General features: G+C 34.7%; 1 protein-coding gene across 2 annotated transcripts; it reads right to left on the bottom strand.

Moving 5' to 3' along the window:
• Positions 1 to 950: 950 nt before the first annotated feature.
• On the bottom strand, positions 951 to 8870 carry LOC121749085 (topless-related protein 3-like). 2 transcript variants are annotated; one of them, XM_042143697.1, is made up of 25 exons: positions 8585 to 8869; positions 7723 to 7902; positions 7468 to 7581; positions 6783 to 6941; positions 6445 to 6619; positions 6206 to 6335; positions 5935 to 6050; positions 5673 to 5808; positions 5463 to 5572; positions 5183 to 5252; positions 5032 to 5105; positions 4861 to 4956; positions 4683 to 4775; positions 4115 to 4242; positions 3760 to 3994; positions 3478 to 3645; positions 3318 to 3392; positions 3012 to 3164; positions 2829 to 2939; positions 2536 to 2715; positions 2329 to 2457; positions 2147 to 2242; positions 1824 to 2006; positions 1575 to 1750; positions 951 to 1361 (listed from the first exon to the last, which is right to left on the bottom strand). In XM_042143697.1, exons 1-25 carry the CDS (start codon positions 8662 to 8664, stop codon positions 1145 to 1147), a joined length of 3384 nt encoding a protein of 1127 aa, XP_041999631.1. In that variant the 5' UTR covers positions 8665 to 8869; the 3' UTR covers positions 951 to 1144. The 2 variants fall into 2 exon arrangements, with proteins under 2 accessions (XP_041999631.1, XP_041999634.1); XM_042143700.1 differs by lacking the exon at positions 3318 to 3392 and having other exon boundaries at positions 8585 to 8870.
• Positions 8871 to 25855: the final 16985 nt, after the last annotated feature.

The raw sequence follows: 25855 nt of genomic DNA on the forward strand, positions 1-25855 counted from the left end.
AAATACAAAGCCAATTCTTGTTCTCAAGTAGAACCCTAATTTCGAAATACTTTATCGGCAACTCTATCTAGGGGTGGGGTGGATCGGTACGGTATACGGTATACCGTACCGAGAACGACATACCGCATACCTTACCGAAAACTACGGTATGACAAAATATCATATCGATACTATACTGAATTTTCGGTATATAGTTAATTTTTGATACTGTTACCTTACCGTTATTGCGGTATACCGCACTTTTACGGTATACCGAAGTATGATTCGGTATACAGTAGGACTGTTATGCAAAAAAATATTATTTTATACATAAAATATTTTAAAGTACTTAGGATGTTTTTTTCTTTTTATGTCTATTTTATATATAAATAAAATAAAATATTTATATAATATAAAAAATCTATTTTCTACATAAAATATTTAAAAGTAGGATTTTTGGGTATTTTTTAATTCTATTTTATATATAAATATATTAAAAATAATATAACATTTATATAATATTTCAACATATATCGATTTTGATGTATGCACCAAGGATTCGGTACCGTGGACCGCAATATACCGAATATTTGGTATATATACCGTAGATTCGGTATACCACGGAATAGGAAAATTGATACTGTTATCGTACCGAAAGATTTCGGTATGGTATCATACCGTATACCAAAAAACTGGTATTTTTCGGTATTTTTTAGGTACGGTAAGTGCGGTATTTTTTCTCACCTCTACTCGTACCATGTGGACCTCCTAACAAGTTTAATTAAATTCTAGGAGTAATTCTGAATAATCATAAATTACTATATTCTAATTTTATTCATAAACTCCACTTAATTGAATGATTGCTCTTTATCACTCCAAAATTGGATTAATTAAACCATCTAATCTATAATGCAAAATTCTCAAAAAGCCCTCACAAACTAACCCATCTCATCTTCAGCAGAACATGAAAATTTTATGCAATGGAAATTGATTACATAAATTAATCTGATAATACTGATTACACAGATACTGCACACAATATGATTATCTCTAACAGTCTCAATTCTTGACTTAATGACAGTTACAAGGGTGACTGAATACCTACGAACTACACTATTAAGATACACATGATGAATGTAGAGAAGCAACGAAAAAGAAGAAAAAATCATCTTTGGACTTGTTCGGCTGCATGGTTGTTAGCTGTGGACGATGAACCGGTCCTACCGTTTAGTAGTCCGTTGTCAGCAGGAGGTGACACTCCCCACTTGCCATCGGATTCTGTCGGTTCTATCACTTTAACAGACCCATCTGTCAATCCAACGGCAAATTGGTTTGCTTCCTGAGGATGTGCTGCAACCACCACCGGAGATACAGCTTGGCTTCTGCGAACATCAAAATAAACATGATCAGCACTCGGGGATTCCAGGAAAGCAGAGCGAAATAAGAGAGCTCGGTGCAACATATGAAATGTAATCCAAGAAATCCAACTCCAAATATGATGAAAACTTGATAAAGTTCAGAAAGTGTGCATCAGTGTGAAAACATATAAACAAAATGATGAGGATAAAGGTATTAAGAATAAACAGTAATCTCACCCATTTATTGCTGACTGGGACAAATATGCAGTGGGAGCAACCCGGCATCTTAATCTCAGTGTATCGGCGTCAAACACTCCAACATTCCCATCAAAAAAGGAAGCAAAAACAAGCTGACTGTTACATGAGTATGATGCACATGATATAGGAGCGGAGAGGGCATCTTGTGGGACCCACTACAATAGAAAGAAGCCATCACATACATATCAAAAGTGGATGAAAAGACAAACGAGCTGACATGGTATTTACCTGTCGTATACGTTCCATCTTGGAAGCATCATATATTGCCAACTGAGTTTCATGGGCTACAAGCAAGCGAACTTGGTCCGAGTGGAACTGCACTCGGGTGTCACCAGTGGGTGCTTTACCTGCTGGAAGTTGTATTGGAACTGTCTTTCTCTTCTCCCATGTGTCAATGCTCCATATGCAAAGCTGCAAAATATAAGTCATTTATCAAGGAAGGAAGAAACTCAAAACTTAATCCCCACAAATATAGCAAAAGATGCTTTTGTTTCTCTATTGCAATAACAGAACAAATATAAGAACTGTAAAGTAATAGAAAGGTGGCTTACTTGAGCATCGCCACCAGAAGACACCAATATGTTTAGGGTGGTAGAAAAAGCTAATCCAGTAATGCGCTTCTGGTGGCCTTTCAGTTTTGATTTCACCTGTTAAATTTACAGTCAACGTAATTAATTGTAGCAACTCAGGAGTGTGGACCCAAATAATTCAATGAAAAGGGTCGAATAATTACCTCATCAACCCTCACATTGTAGATGTGGATAGTTGAGTCCTCCATTCCAATTGCTATAATGTTGTTATCTTGTGGGTGGAATGCCAAGAAAGTAGAAGCAGGTGGTGGTGGCATAAATGTTGTCATTACCTGTTGAGGAATATTTATTGTTTATCAAAACTAGAGACCTACTCTCAGTAAACAGGTCCTTATGATTTGATTACTTACTTTGAATGTCATCATATTGAACAATGAAACTTTTCCACCAGCAGCTGACATTACATAGGAGTCGTTCTTTGAGAGAGCAATGCATGGAACGGCTTCCTCAAGGTTAACGCCTGAGATGTCATTAGTCATGACAAGACCACTGTTTGGTTGCCAATGTTGAGGAACAACACTGGCAGTGGCCTTCAAAAATTTTATAAAAAATCAGATACCTATCATTCAATGAATAGCCCGAGAGGGATAAATATGAAGTAGACAAAAATGAAACAAAGGTAATCAAACTTCAGTTTTGTTACCTTTCCACTCGGGTTTTGCTCATTGCGAACCCACTTCCAAAGCTTTTGGGTGCCATTTGATCCAAGGGCCAATATGCCAACACCAGAATTTGTATAAAGGAGCCTAGCAACCTAGAAAAAAGTTACAGTTAATGCCTTATGTGGTGGAAGAAAAAAACAAGGAAGTATGGGCTAATAGGATACCTTGTTGGCAGCATCAGCGCTATCCGGCATGGTGACCATGCGGCAATGGGCAGGATCCATGATTTCAGTTAACTGCCAGGGCTTTGTCTTATCATTAACATCATCCAGAGCTCTAGGCTTTTCCATGCTTCTAGCCATGGAATCTACGCCATTCTGAAACAAAAACCCAAAAGTTATATTAACCATGGAGCACAAGCCATGCGCATTAATGAATACAAGAATTAATATTACATATTTGGTTAATCAAAAGAAAGAAAATGCACTTGAATATATAGTTATGCTAGAAATAATTGAACAATGACATACAAGGATGGGAGATGGCCTAACAGGAGAGCTTCGTTCCACTTTCGGAGCGACATTTGGAACGGAAGATCCTGAAGCCTGCTCGGTACAATGGAAGAATATGTCACACAATGCTGCCAGCGAGCTAAAGATCAGGAGAAATATGGATTTAGATGATAAACACCTTGATAGCTGCAGCTTCCAGTGGAGACCTTAATGCCTCAAAAGGTGGGGCTTCAACTGCTCTCAAGGATCTCATGCCATTAGCATTCGCTAGTATCTTGATTCCCTTGTCAGCAGTAGTAACAGCAAGCAGATTGCCTTCCTTATTAAATCTCAAACGTGGAAGACTCTACATGAATAAAAAATATTTCAAAAGAGGGCTTATCAAATAATAATGCATTTACAGGTGAACGCAATCGACACAATTACAGCACTCATGTGACATGATAACACAAACACTCACCGGTATACCACCATCGCAATCTATAGTTTTAAGTACATTGACGTTATCCATGTCCCAGAACTTTATCTGGTAATCTTCACCTACAGCAAGAAAATGATTTTGTGTAGTATCAAACTGCAGAACACCAGTACACTTCTTTCTAAACCCAGTGTAAGTTCTTTTTATTGCCCCTTCACTTTCGTTCCATTCCACCAGATGAGCGTCCCCATCTTTGCTATTTCCACAGGAGAACAGCCTGAAAAGGAGTAAGATCCCATTAAATTAAACACTTACTGGAAACAATGCCATCTATAAACCCATTCCTAGCATAACTTAACAGAGCATAGCTGAGCAGCAAGAGGTAATAAAATATTACCTGCTTCCATCTGCACTATATAGCATAGTGGTACACCAAAGCCCAGGAGCATCATAGTCAACTCTAGATCCCATGTTATCATAAAGCCAAGCTTTGATTTTTCCATCAACAGCAGTTGAGAAAATAAACTGCAAGCATAGAGCAGAAATAGTTGATAACTTTATATTAAAGAATATCATCTCATTAGGAATTGGTCAATTCAGAGAGTCATGGTCTGATCCAGTGACTCAGGATTATAGTAAAAACAACTTTTACATAACATATTTATGCTGTTCCACAGCAAGATCTTGTTAGCAAGAAGGGTTCAAAACAATTAGCAAGACCTTTTTTTAGTCTGATTCTCTATTAAGAATGGAGCAAGGCAGCAGGGACTGCTGCAAGGATCAACTATTCTGGAACAGTTAGGGGAAAGAAGTGTGGTAAAGTACAGAGTTCCAGCGAGCATCAGCCCTCAAGAAGTTTTTATGGATACTAAATTGGAAAAGCTGTAAGAATGACAATTAAATCTAAATCTCGGTATGTATATTACACAAAATAAGCATCATCCATGCACACTTTGCAACTGTACCTGAATGTTTTCTTTCTGATGAGGACAAATTGAATAAACAGGCGATTCATGGCCCTCAAAGTTGAAAAGCTTTCTTCCTGTCATATCCCACACCTGCAACAGTCTCTCTCCCTTAGTTGTTCTGCTGCAAGAATGTAAAACTATATTTCAGAAAATAAAATGAAGTTTAACTACTCACCTTTATAAGCTTGTCATCCCCACAAGTCACTACACAGAGTTGCTTATTTGGATGAGCAAAAGCAATGTCATTGACTCCTCCTGAGTGAGCATCAATCTGCGTAAAAAATTGAATATGAGGACCCTTTTCTCAACTTTCCATCAAACTAACAAGTACAAAATCACTGCATACCTCCAAATGATGGCGTAGATCATTTGGCCCCGCATATGCATACAAATGAACTAAGTGCTTGGAAAATGCAGCTCCTGAAACATGAAATATATTACTTGATTTCATATGAAAATCATAACAAACTCAAAGAGAATAATACACAAAATTATACCACAGAAAGTCCCATCTGGACTCCAAGTAACACGGCTCACAGAAAATGGTACCTCCTTGGCAGCAGAAGCCTATTCAGAAATTCAGTTTGTAAGGGAACAGTAATAACTTCACAAGGCATAAAGCATATACCGACTAATTCTAGCAGACGATGAACTACTTGTGTTTCAACTTTTACCATGTAAACTGTTTTCATGATATTGTGGTTAATAACTAAAAGCAAGGTGAAGAACTAGCACATGGAAACCACTTAATGAAACTCCGGAAAAGAAGATACAAACCTGGAATGTTAATGTGCAAGTTTGCATATCCCAAATCTTAAATGGCTTTGAACATAACTTTTCTCTTATTCCTGCTTCCCAGAGAGTTATTTCGCCACTATTGCAGCCCACTGTAAGGGGACATACCATATTTAAGATCATAGGGTAACAACATCAACCCATGATGGTAAATAGGAAATGATTCAGATTCTAAAAGAAGAGAAGCAATACCAAGAAGTAATGTTTGGTGTGACGGATGAAAGTCCATGCTTGTTACACCAGATCCCTGATGCAGCGTAAAAGCCACAGTTCTTGGCAAATCATCAAGTGACCAAGATGCCTGTTGACGAACTGTAGGATATGTAACCTGAAAGAAAACGCCTTATTCTTATAAAAAATAAGTTGTTAACATACAAAAATAACTAGCATTTGATAAAAACATGAATTTATTTTATCACAGTTCCATCCAGGCATCCAATAATTAGAAAATTACCTCTTCAACTGACTGTGCAGGACGTAAACGCTTCATAAGTTGCTCGTGATCAGCATTTTGATAGTCAAGCATACCAAGGGTTGCCGGGGGAGTCATTGGGCGCTTTAAAATTGAAACTATTTAAAATTGCAGAACACATCAGCATATTGCAGGAAAATAACTCATATTTTAAGAAATAAAGATAAGAAAACAACTATTCTTCTACAGTTATACTAGCATCTCTTCAAAATTGAGCTTCTTCAAAATCGTGACTGAAGGTAAGCACCGTTACCTTGATTAGGTGGGACAGGCAAGGAAGAAGCTGTAACAACAGCTGCTTGAACAGACGAAGATGCAGCGGCATTTACCATCCAACCGGCTAAGGCATTAGCATTGGCTGCAGCTGCAGTAGGTGGGAATGGCTGCCAACATAAAACACAGACGTTACACTTTAATAAACCCTGTCGGACAAAATTAATCTAATACTCATACAAGGTCAGAAAATGATAATCAAAAGGTAAACATTTATACCCCGTGTGCTCCAAGAGATGTGTAAACAGCAGGCTTTGCAACTGCAGCTGTGGGAAGATTAACAGGAGTAGATGCAAGAGCCCCATTTGGGGGACTGCAAGTATGGTCATTGAATAAAGTCTTAATATCTGGATTTGGCCTAGGATTCTTACAGAGTTGGTGCTGCCAATTCAAACTGCATGAATGACACAGTCAGGATAGAGGGTTTGAGACAATCAATAAAATGTCAACAGCACAATCAAAAACTCCATACATTATATTAAATATATTAAAGACTGATTGGTATATCAATATATTACATTCTAAAGCAGCAAGAATGTTGAATCAGAGAACTATACCTTTGGTTAATAAGTGTTCTCAATCTAGATGACTTCAAAGTAGGAAAAACAAGCTTTTCACGGAAAAGAGGATTTGCTTCAATTAGCTTTTTGAGCTCTATTAACATTATGCTGCGAGCAGTCTTAGTGTCACCATATTTGGAAAGCTGCTCATTCTCCCTGTCAATAATTCACATAGATAAGATTAAAAGATCTTCACAACAAAAGCCAGGACAGAGTAAACTGCAGTCAAATTGAAAGTATTGTGAGATGACCTCAAATTGTAAGCATCCAATATATAACTCAAACTATTAAGTGCACAACACAAGAAACATCCAGACATTTTGACTTAGGAAAGCAAAAACATTCAGATAAAACTCAAAAATGGTAGACCAATGCTCGTGAGGCAAGATATATGTACCAAAGTAAATATCTCCCAAGAAAGAAAAACGCGACATGGAAACTTTTCCATTTATGATATAACATGTCATCATGAATTTTTCACAATTCACATTAACCAAAATGTAACCAGTTTTAAACAGTTACTGAATAAACTCCTTCCTGGTATAAGGCCACAAGGGAATCAGAAGCCCCTGGTAATCTGATCAAACTTGAAGTGAACCCTTAATCCCAATTACCATAGAAAAAGAACAAAAATGCAATGACCATATAAAAACCTGAACAGAACAAATGGAATCCCTAATACCTGAAATTGCTTAGCGTCAGTAACTGAGTTATTTCCTTGTAAAGATCTTCATTAAATGTTGAGAAGACCTTCAAGTCATTCACCAGAATCTCAACGGCCTTTGCTTTGTCTTGCCTAATGATACCAGACAATACTAAGTAAGAAGCAGAAAAGTAGAAGCAGAAAGAGAAAACAAATGATGATACAATTCAAGCATGGAGAAATGAATTCATAATTTTCCAAACAATGGTAGGTCATAGTAACTCATAAGATTACCTATCAAGAGCTTCAAGATACTTCTGCTTACGGATTTCAAAAAATATCTTCATTGAGTATCTGTTATCGTCAACTTTAGTAAAACCAGACAAGTACTTCTCAACTTCATCCCATTCACCAGCATGCACCTTCTCCTCAAAGTATTTCATGTTAAAGTAAAAGCCTGATTCTTGTTCAAGCCTACAAAAAAAACATTTTAATATGATAATCAATGCATAAACATCTCAACAAAAACCAGTTAAGACAATAATTAGTCCCACTTCATTCAAGCAAGAAAAAACCATTTCTCCAAATCATTTGAGGATCGACAGATGCCAATGACAATATTGCGATGAATTTTTTTTAACAAGGATGACAAAACCCATTACTTCAGCTAAGTTTTATGTAGTTGTTAACTTTTCCTTTTCTAGACTCTGCAGTTGTTCATTTAATTTTCCATTGAGAGATAGTGAAACTATTAGACCTTCTTCGATCCAGTAAAAACAGAGGTTTTTCAAGAAATCATTACATAGCAGCAGTCAAATACTAAAGGCTAGCAATCTCGTTCAAACCCAATCAAAACAGCATATTTCACCACTGGAATAAAGACATTGATAAACTAAATCGAATCAATTAGCCAACTGCAACCTTCATCTTCCTCTGGTTTTCTAAGTGAATTGATAACCAAGCAAAAAGGTAAAAACTTTCATATCAAATTCACCATAAAAAGCTCTAATTCATTAATCACGTCTATCCCAAATATACCACCGGCCCATAAAGGCAGAAAATAATCCAACGGTAAAGCCACAAAGAACTCAAAACAGGAAACAAATACCAAATTAGAAAAGCAAAAAAACATAGTGAAAAGCTGCAGAAAATGTACTTGTGAACGGACTCCTTGAATTTCTCCTCCTCGAGGAACTGAAGAATTAAGAAAACCAATTCTCTGCTGAGCGACGACATTCCGACCTCAGATTTCGCAAAATCTAAAGCCAAAATCCACAGATCGAACCCCGGAAAACAAAATTCCGATGGCTCCAGACTACGATATTTTCCCCTTTCTAGGGTTTCTCTAAAAACACAGGCTGCTACGACAAAGAAAGGTAGAGAGAGAGAGAGAACTTGTTCTATATATAAGGAGAAAGAGAGAGAAATGGAAAGTAGAATTAGAGGTGGTGGTGGTGGGGAAATAAAGACTTGGTCTCGCTATCTTCGATGCGTTTGGCAGGAGTCTCTTTTCCCACTGACTTATAACTGATAATCTATCGTACTTATTATATGCTACTCTACATATACATGATACTTTAATAACTTATCTCTTAGGTTATCATTGCGTGAGGTGGAGGGGAAAGTATAGGGGTTGGCGGATTTGAAACGGGCGATCAAATCTAGTTGAATATTCGGGTTGGGTTACAGACGCGCTGTCCTAATTAATGAAATCATCGCGGTTATCGCGATATATACGGGCACGATTTTTTGTTTAGATCTGATATTGAACATGGACATGTTTTTGGTCAGAGACTATTATCTAACAAAGAGAATTATTGAGTCATCAAAACGCAATTATTTTTGTCCACTTCTACTCGCGTATTTATTTTATTTACATACTTTTCAACACTTTGATTCCTCTACTATAAATTTTTTTTACGTTTGTTTTTTTTTACTCATAAGTTGTACTTAACTACTTTGGTTTTATTTTTTAATGAAAAATATTTGCAGTTCAAATCACACTGAATATAGTATTGATGAAATTCAAATTTAAGATTTTTTACCATAAATGTCCTCACTCAATATAGATGATCATAATTGAATCATTTAATAATTATACAATGTACAGAGTGTGCTCATGGAATATGCGAAAACCATAAACTACAATTTGGAGTTATTACATAAAAATACAATATCATAAATTATGTAAAGGAAAATAATACTCACGATAGACATGAAGGCTTTAGAAGGCACTCAAATATTTGGGAATTATCACGACAAATTCATACACCTTCACCCCATAAAATAAACAATTTTTATTTTAGTCTGTCTTATAAAAATAATAATTTTTTTAAAGAAATTTTTCTATCTAGTAGGGCAGGCTCCATTCGTCCATTAACAATACTCCGATCACCTTTCTATTTATCTATATTTTATTTTATCAATAATGCATTAAAATTCGTATCATTTCAAAAGTGGTCTATTTTTATGAGAATGAGAGAATATAAAATTATCACTCCCTCTATCCCAAGCTAATTAATTCGAATTCTTTTTTGGAACGTCCCATGTTAATTGACACATTTTATTTTTGCCAAAAAATTAACTTACTTTTCTCTTCTACTTGTATCTCTTTCCTACTTTGTTCTTCATTTTTTTCTATTTATTCTTTTCTCTACTTTATTATCTTCTAATTTTACTCATTAAAGATATTTTTCTTAATTCATATGTCCAAAACAACTTATTTAATTGACCGACACAGATAGAGTAATTGCAAATAAGATATTTTCCCATTTTTTGAAAGAGAAATCACTTGTTAAAATACAAGAAAATTTTGATTGTTACGGAGGTTACAATGATAGCTTAATACTAAAAAACCCCACCATCCTTCTATAAGTATTTGGGCATAAAATTTAAGAAAATTATACTCCCTTTGTCCATTATTTAAAGAGTCATTTTGACTCGGCACGAGTTTAAATAAATTGTTTGACTTTGTGAAGAAAAGTAAAAGGAGAAAGTGAGTGGAATCAGTGACGAAGCTAGGATTTTGTGAATGGTGCCCAATCCACTATTAACAATTCCGGGTTATTTTTAGTGTCGACGCCACTGTTTACCGCTAAAGTAACACAATAAGGGTTTGTGAGAGAGAAATAATTAGAATATGAACAATAGAAGCTTGAGCTCGACGATGAGATTTAATACAAATAAAAATATATATATATATATATATATATATATATATATATATATATATATATATATATATATATCTTTTTAGAATAAAGACCATATCTTTAAAATTATGTATATGATAATATTATATGATATATTGTACTAAATAATACTAAGTAATATTGAAAGTAGCTTAATCATGATGAAAGTCATATTCAAAGTAGGTTAATAGATGGAGTAAAATTTTGTGAATAATAAGAATTGTAAAAATAAAAATTTATAAAATTTTGTGTATAAAAAGTGTGTGTAAATGGATAAAAAGAGATGTGTAAATTATGGAGTAAAATTTTGTGAATGTAAAGTGTACGTGTGAAAACAAGAAGGCTATGCATAAAAAGAGCATTTTGCTGCAGTAATGTGTAAAACAAAAGAAAGAAAACAGGTATTAATTTGTGTAAAAAATCAAGAAACAAAACAGGTGTATAAATGAGGGAAAAATGAGAGGGGTGTTTAAATAAGGGGAAATGTGTTAATTTGTGTATAAATGTATTAAACATAATATAGGCGTTTAAATATGGGAAAAATGAGGCCAGGGGAATCGAACACGGAGCTGACTTGATTGAGGTAGAAACTTAGACCAGCTGCGCTACCTTCATTTTAACCAATTTGAGCACGAATACACTATATGTAGTGAAAACTCAAATTGCTGAGGGGCCAAGCCCCCATCCCCAGTGTGGCTTCGTTACTGAGTGGAAGGTAGGACCCATTTAAAGTATTAGTTTTCTATTGGATGGTGAGTGTAAAAAGTTGGTAGAATGTTGGTCCACATGCTAAAGATGGAATATATTAAATGGTTATATAAATCGTGGACAATCCAAAATGATAAAATGATTCTTTAAATGGTGGATATAGGGAGTATTTAGAAAGTTAATAGGAAGGAAAATAAAGTAGGAGAAAGAATACAGAAGATGAGTTAAATGAGAATAAAATAGGAGATAGAGTAATTGTGTTATATTTTGACAAAAAAAATATAATTCACTTTAGGTGGGACATTCCACAAGGAATACGAGTCGCTTATAGTTGGACATAGGGAGTATTATTTTATTACAGTCTAAGATTTTCTTTGTGTTCTTCGACTCCAATTCTAGGCCACTCGATCCCTCTTTAATGTTTCGAACTTTCTCCCAAACATATTTGCAAGACATGTTATTAGTATTATAGATTTCCAAAACAACTTTCAAAATATTCGATTTGCTTGTGTGCCACTGGCCGATTCTTTCTTTGTTGTTCTAGATGACACAAAACTTTTGGATTTTCAATCTTGCTTGGTCAAAATGAGACATATTTTTATGATCAAATGAATTAAATTTAAAGAGTGCGCCATGATAGACTCGAACTCAAGAGGCATTACCAATTTACTGCTTGGCCAACTCACACCCTGACACTCAAGAGACTGGGTGTTTTTAACTATGCATACGGGGGCTCCTCCGGGACTTGTTGTACAACTCATAAAGTCTCCCCCAAAGCCTTGGAATTTTTTAGTTGTTGATACTCAAAGGTGTCAACATGCACTTCAAAAACCCGTCTAGCCGTCTTGTTTCAACCAGTGTTTATTGTACTCGAACATCGTTGAGGATCTTTCTTAAGAAATTTTTTATCAATCACATATTATAAACTCGAATTTGACCTCAAATGTTAATCACTCTAAAACTATTCGTCTATGTTGTTTGCATGTTGTTGTAGGTAGCTACCATCGCGTGCGGAGTATTATTTTGCTTCATATTTGCGTTCTAACATGGAAAAATATTTATACTCTGAGTGCATGTGACTATGTGAGTATTCAATATTCTAAGATGATGTTCGGTTTTCTAGATAAAATAATACCAAGATATAATATAGGATTGAGTTGTGAGATTATTTTAGTCATAGGGGTTGGCTATAACTAATTATCACATGATTATCCATCTAGGATTAAATCTCATGAACTAAACACACTACATATTTAATCTCGAGATACAATCTTACAAACCGAATATCCCCTAAACGTTTTTTGGTGACTAAATATTTATTCATTAGTCTATTTCTTCGTAAGATTCAATTGTAGGAGATTTATTTAATTAAAATCGTTGAACTGAATCTAAGAAAAAAAATCAATCAAAAATCATAAGTGTATCAAATGAATCCAATTTTTAGTTGAGTTGTTCACTTAAAGTATACAAAACTACAATTTTTTATTTTATTAGGTTCTTATACTAGTTTATTTTTATTTAAAAGGTTCTCATACTTTTATTTTTATTTTGGTTGGATTTTGTTATAACGGGCTTCATAATTTTGTTAATCTTTTTCGTGTTAATTGTTTTTTTTTCCTAGCTATTTTGAAAATAATTCAATTGCAATTGATAAGACCAAATAGGAGAATTCATCACAAAAGACTAGCATGTTAGGTGAGAGAGCTCATTTAGTCTATATACATGTTACGGACATCCTCCGTAACGTGACCGGATGGCGATCTTCGCGCGAGTTGCTGTGACCAAACCTTCGACGTGCTCGAAGGAAAGCTCACGATTTGCCGGTTCTCGGACGTTCTCCGATGAGCAGCAATAGGGAACGATAATATGCTCGTTGCACAAGTCAAATTTAGGGAAAATATTTCATTGATTCATTCATTCATTGATACAACGATATAATATCTCCTATTTATAATACTAGAATACTACTACCCTAACTTATTGAATAAGAAACAAATATCTAAATATAAATGGGAAAGATATGGTGAATAAATAGGAAACTAAATAATTGGAATATCCTATGATATAGGATCGTATCAACTCCCCCACGGTTAAAATTCACTTTGTCCTCAAGGTGAGAACCACGAACCATTGACGAGAGTTGAAAGCAAAAGCTTTAGCAAGGCGTCTCCTCCTGGATCAAACACGTATCGAACAACTGAATGTCTCCCTTTATCACCTTTGTCAAAAATCAACAAAGGAGACCCAATGTTGTTGGCAAAATTACATGCCAAAACGAAAAGCTTGTTCACGACTCTCAGAATTCTCAAACATGGCGTGTCATTGCGCGGAGGAATCAACCTTGCATCGGCGTCGAGCGATGGTAATCGAGGATTCATGCTTGTAATATCACTGACATTCACATCCACACTAGGGGTGAGCAAAAAAACCAGAAACCGAATATCCGAACCGAACCAAACCGAAATTTTGAAATTCGGTTCGGTTATTTCAGTTTTTCGATTCGGTTCGGTTTTAAAAATACAAAAATTTCAGTTTTTCGGTTCGGTTCGGTTCGGGCGAAGAAAAAAATCGAAAAACCGAATAACCGAATTATATATATATTCTATTAATTTAATATATTATATTATATATAATATATAGTATATTCTTTTAATAAATTCTACTATATTATATATATTATATGTATTATTAATTTTATATTATATATAAATATTCTATTAGTATATATAAAATAAAATAAATTACACACATATATATATTAATATTATATTTATTTTTTTAGGTTTTTCGGTTTTTTTCGATTTTGTTCAGGTTTTTCGGTTTTTTAAGTTCGGTTTTCAGTTTTTCAGTTTCAGTTTTTCGGGTTCGGTTCGGTTTGGATTTTGAACTAAATTCGGTTTTTCGGTTTTGGTTCGGTTTTGACAAAAAACCGAACCGAAACCCGAATGCACACCCCTAATCCACATAGACACAAGCAAGTGCTTGCAAACTGGGGTGAGCCCCTCCTTTCGTAACCAATTCTTCCGTTTTTAATGGAAGCTCATCCTCAAACAACCTTCGCTTCTCTTCCGTTTCTACTTGATTGTCCTGCTGTTTTATCTCAAACCCAACCTTGTGCTCATCAACAAGGCTCTGAATCTCCATGCTCTCTCTTTTGCCTGCAGTCAACACACCGAAATCTGTTTCTTTCGCCTCTAAACTAGATCGGCGAGGTTCATCCTTTTCCTCTTTCTCGAGCAGCCCCGAAATTTTTTTGTTGATCTCTTCTTCTCTGTTCTTTAGGTTGAAAGTAAGCAACTCTGTTCTCTTATGTTCAAGAGCAAAGTCACCATCTTGTTGCCTCGATAACCCATTAAGATCGAACAACTTCTCATCTCGCTCATTACTATGTCTCCTATAATGGCAAGGTCGCTTTTCACCTTCATATTCATCAGAGTCCCAATAATCATCACGATAAAATATGGAATCACCCCCCTCCGTCACCGATAGTTGCAAAATCAGAAATCAGATCATTCAATTCCAATGGACCTGATGTGGGGTGTTATTGATCATATGCTTGGCATCATTGTTGCAAACGATAGTCCCAACAGGTAGGTGGTCCGTAAGTCGGTGCCCCGTAGGGTGTGGCTGATTCCCGTTGCGGCTACCACCTTCTCGGCGGATCCCAGCAACTAGGCAGGGGCTGTTCATATGCCGAGTACCCACAGAAAGTGCGTTGTCTCTGTGTCTCCCGGCGGGTAGGCTGATTGGACGCACATGTGTTTTGTTGTCGTCGGCAGGGTTCCGACTGTTCATAGGGGGAAAATCTCATTGGATTTCGGCGACCAAGGTGGTGCGGCATCCGGCGAGCAGGTAGCGGCTCATATGCGGCCCGACCGAACTGTTGCTGATGGCCCGGAGGGTCCCAGGGAGGCAGCGAATAGTACGGCAGGTCTTGAGCCGGCTGTGGCGGTGGATTCGACAGCGGACGAGTGCGAATCTCTATGCGGGAATCGTAGCACGCCTGCTGTGCATACGTTGCTTTAGACGCAAGCAAGTTTGTCCTACGCCGTTCGATTTTGTCTCAACGTGTTTCCAACTTGGAGATAGCGGCATCCAAATGATCAAATAGTTGTTCATAAAGCCCCACTTCGGTGTAGTTGCGTAACATGATGACGTTGAACGGCGGCGGTGAAGCTCGACAGTGGGAGGTGATCTGGTAGGTGTTGTGACTGATTTTTTTTTTGATATTGGTGATGTATTTGTGGAATATGGATGACGAAGACGGAGGATGAGCACGGGATGAAAGCACCAGTTGTTACGGACGTCCTCCGTAACGTGATCGGATGGCGATCTTCGCGCGAGTTGTTGTGACCAAACCTTCGACATGCTCGAAGGAAAGCTCACGATTTACCGGTTCTCGGACGTTCTCCGATGAGCAGCAATAGGGAACGATAATATGCTCGTTGCACAAGTCAAATTTAGGGAAAATATTTCATTGATTCATTCATTCATTGATACAATGATATAATCTCTCCTATTTATAATACTAGAATACTACTACCCTAACTTATTGAATAAGAAACAAATATCTAAATATAAATAAAAAGATATGGTGAATAAATAGGAAACTAAATAATTGGAATATCCTATGATATAGGATCGTATCAATACCCCACACCAGTTGCTCTCACAACCGATGTGGGAATTGAGTCCGTAACATTCGACCATCCTTTAAGGGCCAACGTCTTCGTTGGTCACGGCTGGTTCTTTGCCAAGCCACCACTCTGAGTTCTCGTTGGTCACGGCGGATTCTTTGCCCGGCCACCACTCCGTGGCTCACCACTACGAGTTGGCCCCAAAGTACTCGTTGGTCATAGCGAGTTCGCTGCCCAGCCACCACTCCGAGCCGTTTGGGCTCTCAATGAGAGCATCAATTGATACAGACTAAATAGGAGAATTCATCATAAAAGACTAGCATGTTAGGTGAGAGAGCTCATTTAGTTTATATACCTCGCACCAGTTGTTCTCACAACCGATATGAGAATTGAGTCCGTAACAATAATATTTACACTCTACGAATGACTAAAAAATAAAAAAAATTATTGATATTGCTCATTATCAAACTTTTAGTATAAAGACTTTTAGTTGTTTTTTGCCATTATAAAATGAAAAGTAGTACAGTACTAGTTTATGGAGACATCATATATATTAATTCTGCAATGTTTATTTGGGGTGAAATGAGTAATTTGTAACATGCTGTTATTAATCTTGTTCGGACGAATGAAGCGAACAAATAAATATCTAATTAGTTAAATGACACAATGAGATACATTACCCTAAACTAGGGCTGGGAAAATATACCGAAATACCGCACTTACCGTACCGAAAAAATACCGAAAATACCGAATTTTCGGTATACCGTACTTTTCGGTACGGTATCATACCGTACCGACAGTTTTAGGTACGGTAAAGGTATGCAGTTTGCATATACCGCGGTATACAGCATCATACCTGGGTTTTTAATCATTTTATCCAACCAAAGAACTCAAACAATCAATTTATCATGCAAAAGTATCATTTTATCATTTGAAACTATCATTTTGTCCCCTCAAACTATCATTTTATGATGCAAAAGTATTATTTTATCATCCAAAATTCTAAAACTATCATTATGAAACAAAAGTATCATTTTATCATTTGAAACTATCATTTTGTCCCCTCAAACTATCATTTTATAATGTAAAAGTATCATTTTATCATCCAAAAATCTAAAACTATTATTCTTTTTTTCATACTTAACTAAATTTACATTAAAACTCGCATAGTCCATAAAATCTTTATTTTTAAGGAACTAATGAGGTAGAATAAAGAAAAATAAATAAAGTACTTGAAAATTAAAATTTAATTTTTATTAAAAAGAATAAATATGGAGTATCATTTTATTTGGACGTTCCAACTATTGTTTACATTAAAATGATAATTTACATTAAAACTTGCAAGTCAAACTATCATTTTATGATGCAAAAGTATCATTTTATCCAACCAAAGAACTCAAACAATCAATTTATCATGCAAAAGTATCATTTTATCATTTTAAACTATCATTTTGTCCTCTCAAACTATCATTTTATGATGCAAAAGTATCATTTTATCATCCAAAAATCTAAAACTATCATTATGAAACAAAAGTATCATTTTATCATTTGAAACTATCATTTTATCCCCTCAAACTATCATTTTATGATGCAAAAGTATCATTATATCATCCAAAAATCTAAAACTATCATTATGAAACAAAAGTATCATTTTATCATTTGAAACTATCATTTTATCCCCTCAAACTATCATTTTATGATGCAAAAGTATCATATTATCATCCAAAGAACTAAAACTATCTTTATGAAACCAAAATATCATTTTATCATTTGAAACTATCATTTTGTCCTCTCAAACTATCATTTTATGATGCAAAAGTACCATTTTATCCAACCAAAGAACTCACACAATCAATTTATCATGCAAAAGTATCATTTTATCATTTGAAACTATCATTTTGTCCCCTTAAACTATCATTTTATGATGCAAAAGTATTATTTTATCATCCAAAATTCTAAAACTATCATTATGAAACAAAAGTATCATTTTATCATTTGAAACTATCATTTTGTCCCCTCAAACTATCATTTTATGATGTAAAAGTATCATTTTATCATCCAAAAATCTAAAACTATCATTATGAAACAAAAGTATCATTTTATCATTTGAAACTATCATTTTATCCCCTCAAACTATCATTTTATGATGCAAAAGTATCATTTTATCATCCAAAAATCTAAAACTATCATTATGAAACAAAAGTATCATTTTATCATTTGAATCTATCATTTTGTCCCCTCAAACTATCATTTTATGATGTAAAAGTATCATTTTATCATCCAAAAATCTAAAACTATTATTCTTTTTTTCATACTTAACTAAATTTACATTAAAACTCGCATAGTCCATAAAATCTTTATTTTTAAGGCACTAATGAGGTAGAATAAAAAAAAAAATAAAGTACTTGAAAATTAAAATTTCATTTTTATTAAAAAGAATAAATATGGAGTATCATTTCATTTGGACGTTCCAACTATTGTTTACATTAAAATGATAATTTACATTAAAACTTGCATAGTCAAACTATCATTTTATGATGCAAAAGTATCATTTTATCCAACCAAAGAACTCAAACAATCAATTTATCATGCAAAAATATCATTTTATCATTTTAAACTATCATTTTGTCCCCTCAAACTATCTTTTTATGATGCAAAAGTATCATTTTATCATCCAAAAATCTAAAACTATCATTATGAAACAAAAGTATCATTTTATCATTTGAAACTATCATTTTATCTCCTCAAACTATCATTTTATGATGCAAAAGTATCATTTTATCATCCAAAAATCTAACTATCATTATGAACCAAAAGTATCATTTTATCATTTGAAACTATCATTTTATCCCCTCAAACTATCATTTTATGATGCAAAAGTATCATTTTATCATCCAAAGAACTAAAACTATCATTATAAAACAAAAATATCATTTTATCATTTGAAACTATCATTTTGTCCCCTCAAACTATCATTTTATGATGTAAAAGTATCATTTTATCCAACCAAATAACTCAAACAATCAATTTATCATGCAATTTAAAGATTAATTATATGTTTAATCAATTTCTAATCTCCAACCAAATATTGAAATTTTGGCTTTCTAAGAGACAATGTTCGCTACTACATATTATAAACGATCACATAGATTAAAAAAATCCGAAATGCTTATTTTTAAACATATTTAGGGTTGGTAATGAACTACTAATACACATCTTGTCGACTCATAATTTAAATGTAGCATAAAAAAAGAGTAAGAAGATAAATACTTCATACTCGAACCTGACCCGAGTCTGCTTCTGGAGCAAGGTGAGTCAGGTGACTAATGTTAGGCTAATAATGATGTTTATGGTTAATTTATTTCATATTTGCCTTGGTTCTTCATATCTTCAAGTTTCATCACTTTCTAAGTTGATTATTTTTAGATTCAGTAGGGATTCACATTTTCTAGTTTTATTTTGAATACTTACTCGTATGTCATAAATAAATTTTTTTTTCATAAATAAAAATTTGAATATTCGCCTTCAATATATTCTATTGTAAATATGTAAAGCCCGAATTCAGACATGATTGTCATTATCTTTATAAAATATATTATTATATAATTTTATTAAACATAATACATAATTGGGGAGGAATTTGGTATTCGGTATATCGTACCGTGATTTCGGTATACCGCATATTGCGGTATACCGAAATCACGGTACGGTATACCGAAATGTCGGTAAGGTATCGGTATCGGAATTTTGGTATACCGACTTTTCAGTATACCGGTATGCGGCATACCAAAAAAAACGGTACGGTAAAGGTATGCATTTTGGCCATACCGCACTTTTCGGTACGGTATGCGGTATGGCCATTTCGGCGCGGTATACCGTACCGTTCCAACCCTACCCTAAACTTCACGGAAACTACCAACACGTATAGATTTGACAAATACTACTATACAAATATGATCTATCCACCACAAATTTGAATATATAAGTAGCTAGAAAGTAGTGAACAATTTATGTTTATAATGTGTCATAAAATATATGATTTTATGCACACTTGGGTGAATTGCTCCACATTTTTATTACTACTATTTTTCTACCATTGGCAATATAAAATCAAGCATATACTACATAAGAACCATTCCGACCCGATTATTGACCGTTACGTATTCGAGCATGAATATCGCGATATTTTTAAGGAATTAAAAGGCTCCGATATATTCCCATTTATATGCTCTATTACGATTCTCACGGAATGTGAGAAAATGTAAAAATGAGTTGAGAAGTTGTTTGTCAGTGGGCCCCCAGTTGAGGCTGATGGTAGTGGCCACCTGTCTGATTAATGTTCTTTAAATTATTTTATTTTTTTAAAAAAATTTTCTTCAGATAACGATGAGGCCATTCATACCCATACATATATCTCCATATCTCAATTCCATACATTTTCTTTGTTATATCATCCTTCCTCCCAGAATCAACGTCAGGCCACAATACATACCTTTTCTCATACATTTTCCTATATTTATACTTAATAAACTTTTAATTATTTGATCACCATCCACTTTGCAGTATTTAATAACAATATAAGTAACAAAATTATCCACTTATTAAAATTTATAAAAAATGAAAAATTGAAAGTCCTAAAAGAAATCTTCTTTAAGTCTTTCCAAAGTTGAGCTAACACCTTTTTATGCACTTTTCAAACACAATCAGACATAGACGACGTATTTCAGACGAGCTTATCTACGTTGTACTTCATGACAATCTTATCTCAAAACATCTTTATCTTTTGGTTGTTGTTGAGGATGTGTCTACCGATACATCAATAAAAATGAACGCCAAAAGTCTTCGTCTCCACGAGGGTGTACTTCTTCAGGCCATCTTCGATAGCCACCTCTTTTTCCTTCCCCCTTCCCGTGCTGCCTCAGTTCTATATCGTTGATTTTTTAGTCGTCCGTATTTAGCATTGGCAAATGAAAAAGGATATCATTCGACTATGTCAACCGATTAGCAGCGACATTATCCGGCTTGGTGTTCCAGCTAGCCGGCCTTGCTAGATCCCAACCATTTGTACGAACAATTTAAAAGAAACATTTGTCACTTAAAAGACACATTATATTAAATATTTTATTGGATATTTTTTGGTAATTTTGGTTTAAGTCAATTTAAATAATACTCCTTTCGTTCTAAAGTAATAGTCCTTTTTTATCTTAGTATGTCCCATAATTTTAATCCACTTTAATTTTTGGCAAATTTTTCTTTCGTATCAGGTGAATTACATACCTAACTCCACTAGTAATCACTATTTTTTTTTAATTTTTTTACGTTATCAATTTTACAACAAAAAGTTGTTCCAATATCCTTAAATTTATAAATCGGAAGGGGTATTGATTATAAAATAGCTATAGCTGAAATTGATCTGATTATCAAATTAATATTGTGGATGTCCTAAATCACTACTAGAAAAATTGCTTCTCACTACACTTTTTTTATCACACTTTATAAAAAGTGCCAGCATAGATGTACTATCTACACACTAGCTTTTCACTGCACTTTATAATATATTGTTACTGCACTTCAACATAAAAAGTGTCATCATAGATGTACTATCTACACACTACCTCTTACTACAAGTACCCGGTGCTGCACTTGCATCAAGTGCCATTATAGATGAAGTGTCAGCACAGTAATTTTCTAGTGACAATTTTAAGTGTCATTACAAGCCAATTTTCTAATAGTGAATGCGCACATGATCTCTAAATCTAGCTGGAAAGAACTAAGTACCACTTTACAATCAAGTAAATGGAAAGTCAGCAAAACTAACACTTTCATAATCTCATATCCTCGAATTGATAGATGGAAGATGCGAGACAATTTGATTCTTGATTCGTGCGTAAATTAAATTTTTTAGGACGTTATATAATAACATAAATACCATTCTTGCAAATAACATAAATATCAGTATCAAATAAGCCTGCATATGTTGACTTGGAGACACATGCAACTACAAATTTCTCTTATAATTAATTTAGATGCAAACACAACTACTACAATTTCTCCTAAAATAAATTTAGTGTAGCAAACACATGTGTACAACTACTATACAATTTCTATGGACCCACCCGATGGATTTTTTTAAAAAGGACTAAATTTCGTTGGTCTTTTAGAATTTAAATTTAAATTTAAATTTAAATTTGTTGACTCACAATATTTATAAATTGACCACATTATCCATATAAAATTGAACCTCAATTCTGATACCACAATCGCGATAGGATTAGAATTCATACCTTTCATTTCCTTTTAATAATCTAAAAGTGTCATCTGCATAAGGAAACAAATATGTTAGTTGGAGCTAGCAATGAATCACACGGTATATTTATAAATATTATGGGGAAAATAATAGTAAAAAAAGAGAAAAATTAAAAATAATTTATTATGATAAATTTGCATGTCTCGATCTAATTATATTTTAAAAGATTAGTGAATTTAACCCTAAATTCTAAGAGGTGTGCGACTTTTTTAAAAATCTCTTGGACCCACCCACATTATAGAAATCATATTATAACACTGTAGACTTTAGAGAATTTCTTGCGCTCATCTTTTGACAAAAAAAGTCTAAATATTTAATGCATAATTATTTTCCAACAGTTCTACTTAAAAATATATACTTCGTAATATTCCAACTCATAATCTTAACCACACAAGTAGTCAATCCAATTCTAAGTTCTGGGTCCCCCATATACGCCCTCTTTCTCCTATTAATAGTCATATTTTACCATTTTCATGGTTCTCCAATCCATTAAGGCCATGTTTGGTTGCCAGGATTTTGTCTGGGAAAGTAATCTGATTCCTTAAATTTTAAATTCATGTGTTTGTTTCCGTTTTTAATCAAACTGGGAAAGTAATCAAAATCCTGAAACAAGGAAAGTTAGTACAACTTTCCAGGATTCTGAATCCTAACTTTTCTTAGGTATTCTTTTTCCCAGTTTTAGGATTCTTACATATTTAATGTAATATAGTACAATTTATTATTATTATTATTATTATTATTATTATTATTATTATTATTATTATTATTATTATTATTATTATCTTCATCATCATCATCATCATCGTTATTATTTATTACAATGCTTTAAAAATAATTTAAAAGTATAAACCATATTTAATTTCAGGATAATAAATAAGTATAATTCAAATTATCATAATTATAACTATATTATTAATATTTATTTTTTTTATCATAATAATAATAATAATTTATTAAATAATTAAATATAGTTATAATTATATAATAATATAATAATTATTAATTTATAAATTAGTAATTAACAATAAAATTGTAGTGAAAATTTAAATTATAAAATTTATTCAATTAAAAATTAAGTAAATATAATGATAATAATAATAATAATAATCTTATTTATTATTATATTATTATATATTATGATGTATAATCCATATTTAAACTATCCATCGTAATAATAAATAAAATAATATAATTATTATCATTTGTAATTAATAATTTATTAAATAATATGTATTATTATTATTTTTTATAAATAAAAATGATAAGTATATTTTTAGTTTAGTGTTTAAATCAAATATATACTTTCAAATCTTGATATTTTCCAAACACGGGAAAGTAAAGTTATTAGAAATCATATTCCCATGATTCATTTTCCCAGGAATCATTTTCCTTGCCAACTTTACTTTCCCGCCAACCAAACATGGCCTAAGTGTCTTATTTCACTTTTATTATAAATAATAGTAGTAAGTAGACCTCACATTCTACTAACTTATTTAACTCACATTTTATTATAAAACTAATGCTACTATCTATATATATATAAGTGGGACGCATATTCCACTAACTTATTTAATTCACTTTTCTTTTCATTTTTTAAAACCCATGCTGAAACTAATTAGGACTCTTATTATGGGATAAAGGAAGTACTGAATATTCATAGGCTTAATTTTTTTTATTTGATAATCATGTACCGAAATATCAAATATTTTACTCCCTTCATCCCACAATAAGAGTCACGTTTTGCCATTTTGGTTCATCTCATAATAAGAATCACATTTCACTTTTACCATAAATAGTAAGTAGGTCTCACATTCCACTAACTCATCTCACTAGCATTATATTATAAAACCAATATAAAAAAATGGATCTCATATTCCACTGACTTTTCCAATCGACTTTTCTTTATATTTTTTAAAACACGTGCCCGCACACAAATGTGATTTCTATTATAGGACGGATAGAGTATTATTTAAAGTACCTTACATCCAAAATATGTTACCCGTTGATTTTTTTTATTCTTTTTATCTAATTGTTGACTTCTAAGCATTGCTACAACTAATGTTTTAAAAATCGGACCGGTAGGCGAACCGGTGAAGCTATCGGTTTACGGTTCAACTGATCGGATCGGTCCAACCATTAGTCGAGCCGGAATACTGTAGCATTTGTATAAATAAGTATATAATTAAATACATACTCCTTTTATAATACTATTGAAATTCAAAACATGTAAATGAACAAGCACTAATACAATATATAGTTTGATTTCAAATAATATGCAAATATACAAATACAGATAGTTAGTCTCATTATTCACAAATCCAGTCTTAGGAGCATCTCTAATAGCGGCGAGCGCACCGGCTAGCCGATTCTTGGCGCTCGCCGGTCCGCTCGCCGAACCATTGCAGCCGGCGAGCGCCAAATCGGCGAGAAAAACAGTGAGCGCACGCCGATTTCTGAACGCTCGGCGATGCGCTCGCCGATCTCCTGGCCGCCATTGCAGGCTCCAGATAGGCGAGCGGGATTTTTTTTATTTATTTAATTTTCGAAACACTATATATACGCGATTTGAACGTCATTTTCATTTACACCACTTGTTTTAACGAGTACTCTCTCTATCTTAATTTATGTACAAGAGCAACAACGCGAAATGGAGCACAACAACGAGCCTACTCCAGGGACGAGCGGGTCTCAAACTCCGACGGTACCCGCGGGAGGTGGATGGGGTCCGATGCCCGGGTACTACTACCCTTGGCAGCAGATGATGCCCGGGGTGGCATCCGGGGGTGGTATGCCGGGATGGCAAGGGATGCCGGGGTCCGGCGATGCAGGGCGGGCCGGCGGTTCCGGGCGGGCAAGGGGGACCGGGGATGCAACCCCCTAAACCGATGATGCCGGGGTGGACACCTGGGATGCAGATGATGCCAGGGTACTCGGGGATGCAGAGGACGCCGGGGGGCAACGTCTATCGCCCCAGTCTTGATTTTGCTATTGCTGCTTCGCACACATCGACCCCAGCGGAGACGCAGTTCACTGGGTTTGAGACCTTCTCCTTAGAGAAGTTGGGACTAGATCTCGAGGATGCGGACACTCCCGTTCAAACGGGGGGAGTAGGGGGGATTGGGGCGCGCCCAAGAAGAAGAAGGGGAAGAGGGTGGTCGGCGAGTCGTCGCAGCCAGCTGGTGACGACAGCTCGACAAGGAGGAAGTGGACGGACGCGGAGAACGTTGCGCTGTCCAAGGCGTGGGTGAGTGTTTGTGATGATCCCCTCGCCTCGAACAATCAGAAGATCGTCAACTTGTGGGCTAAGATAGCAGCAGCCTACAAGGCATTTTGCCCGGAGGGGAGGCCACATAGCGGGGAGGAGTGCCGGAAGGGGTGGGACCGAATCCGGCAAGGCGTCTCCCGATTTTCGGGCTTGTACACCAACGCCCTCCGAATGCAGTCCAGTGGCCAAACTGACGAGGACTGCAAGAGGATGGCGGAGAAAGAGTTCCCCGTCCCGGGCTTTACAAGGAGTTCACCTACTGGAACTACTACCTGGTGCTAATGGACTCCGAGAAGTTTCGGGCAGGAGTCGATGCTGG

This window comes from Salvia splendens, chromosome 1 (genome assembly GCF_004379255.2).
Source record: "Salvia splendens isolate huo1 chromosome 1, SspV2, whole genome shotgun sequence".
In the NCBI taxonomy this organism is placed as follows: Eukaryota; Viridiplantae; Streptophyta; class Magnoliopsida; order Lamiales; family Lamiaceae; genus Salvia; species Salvia splendens.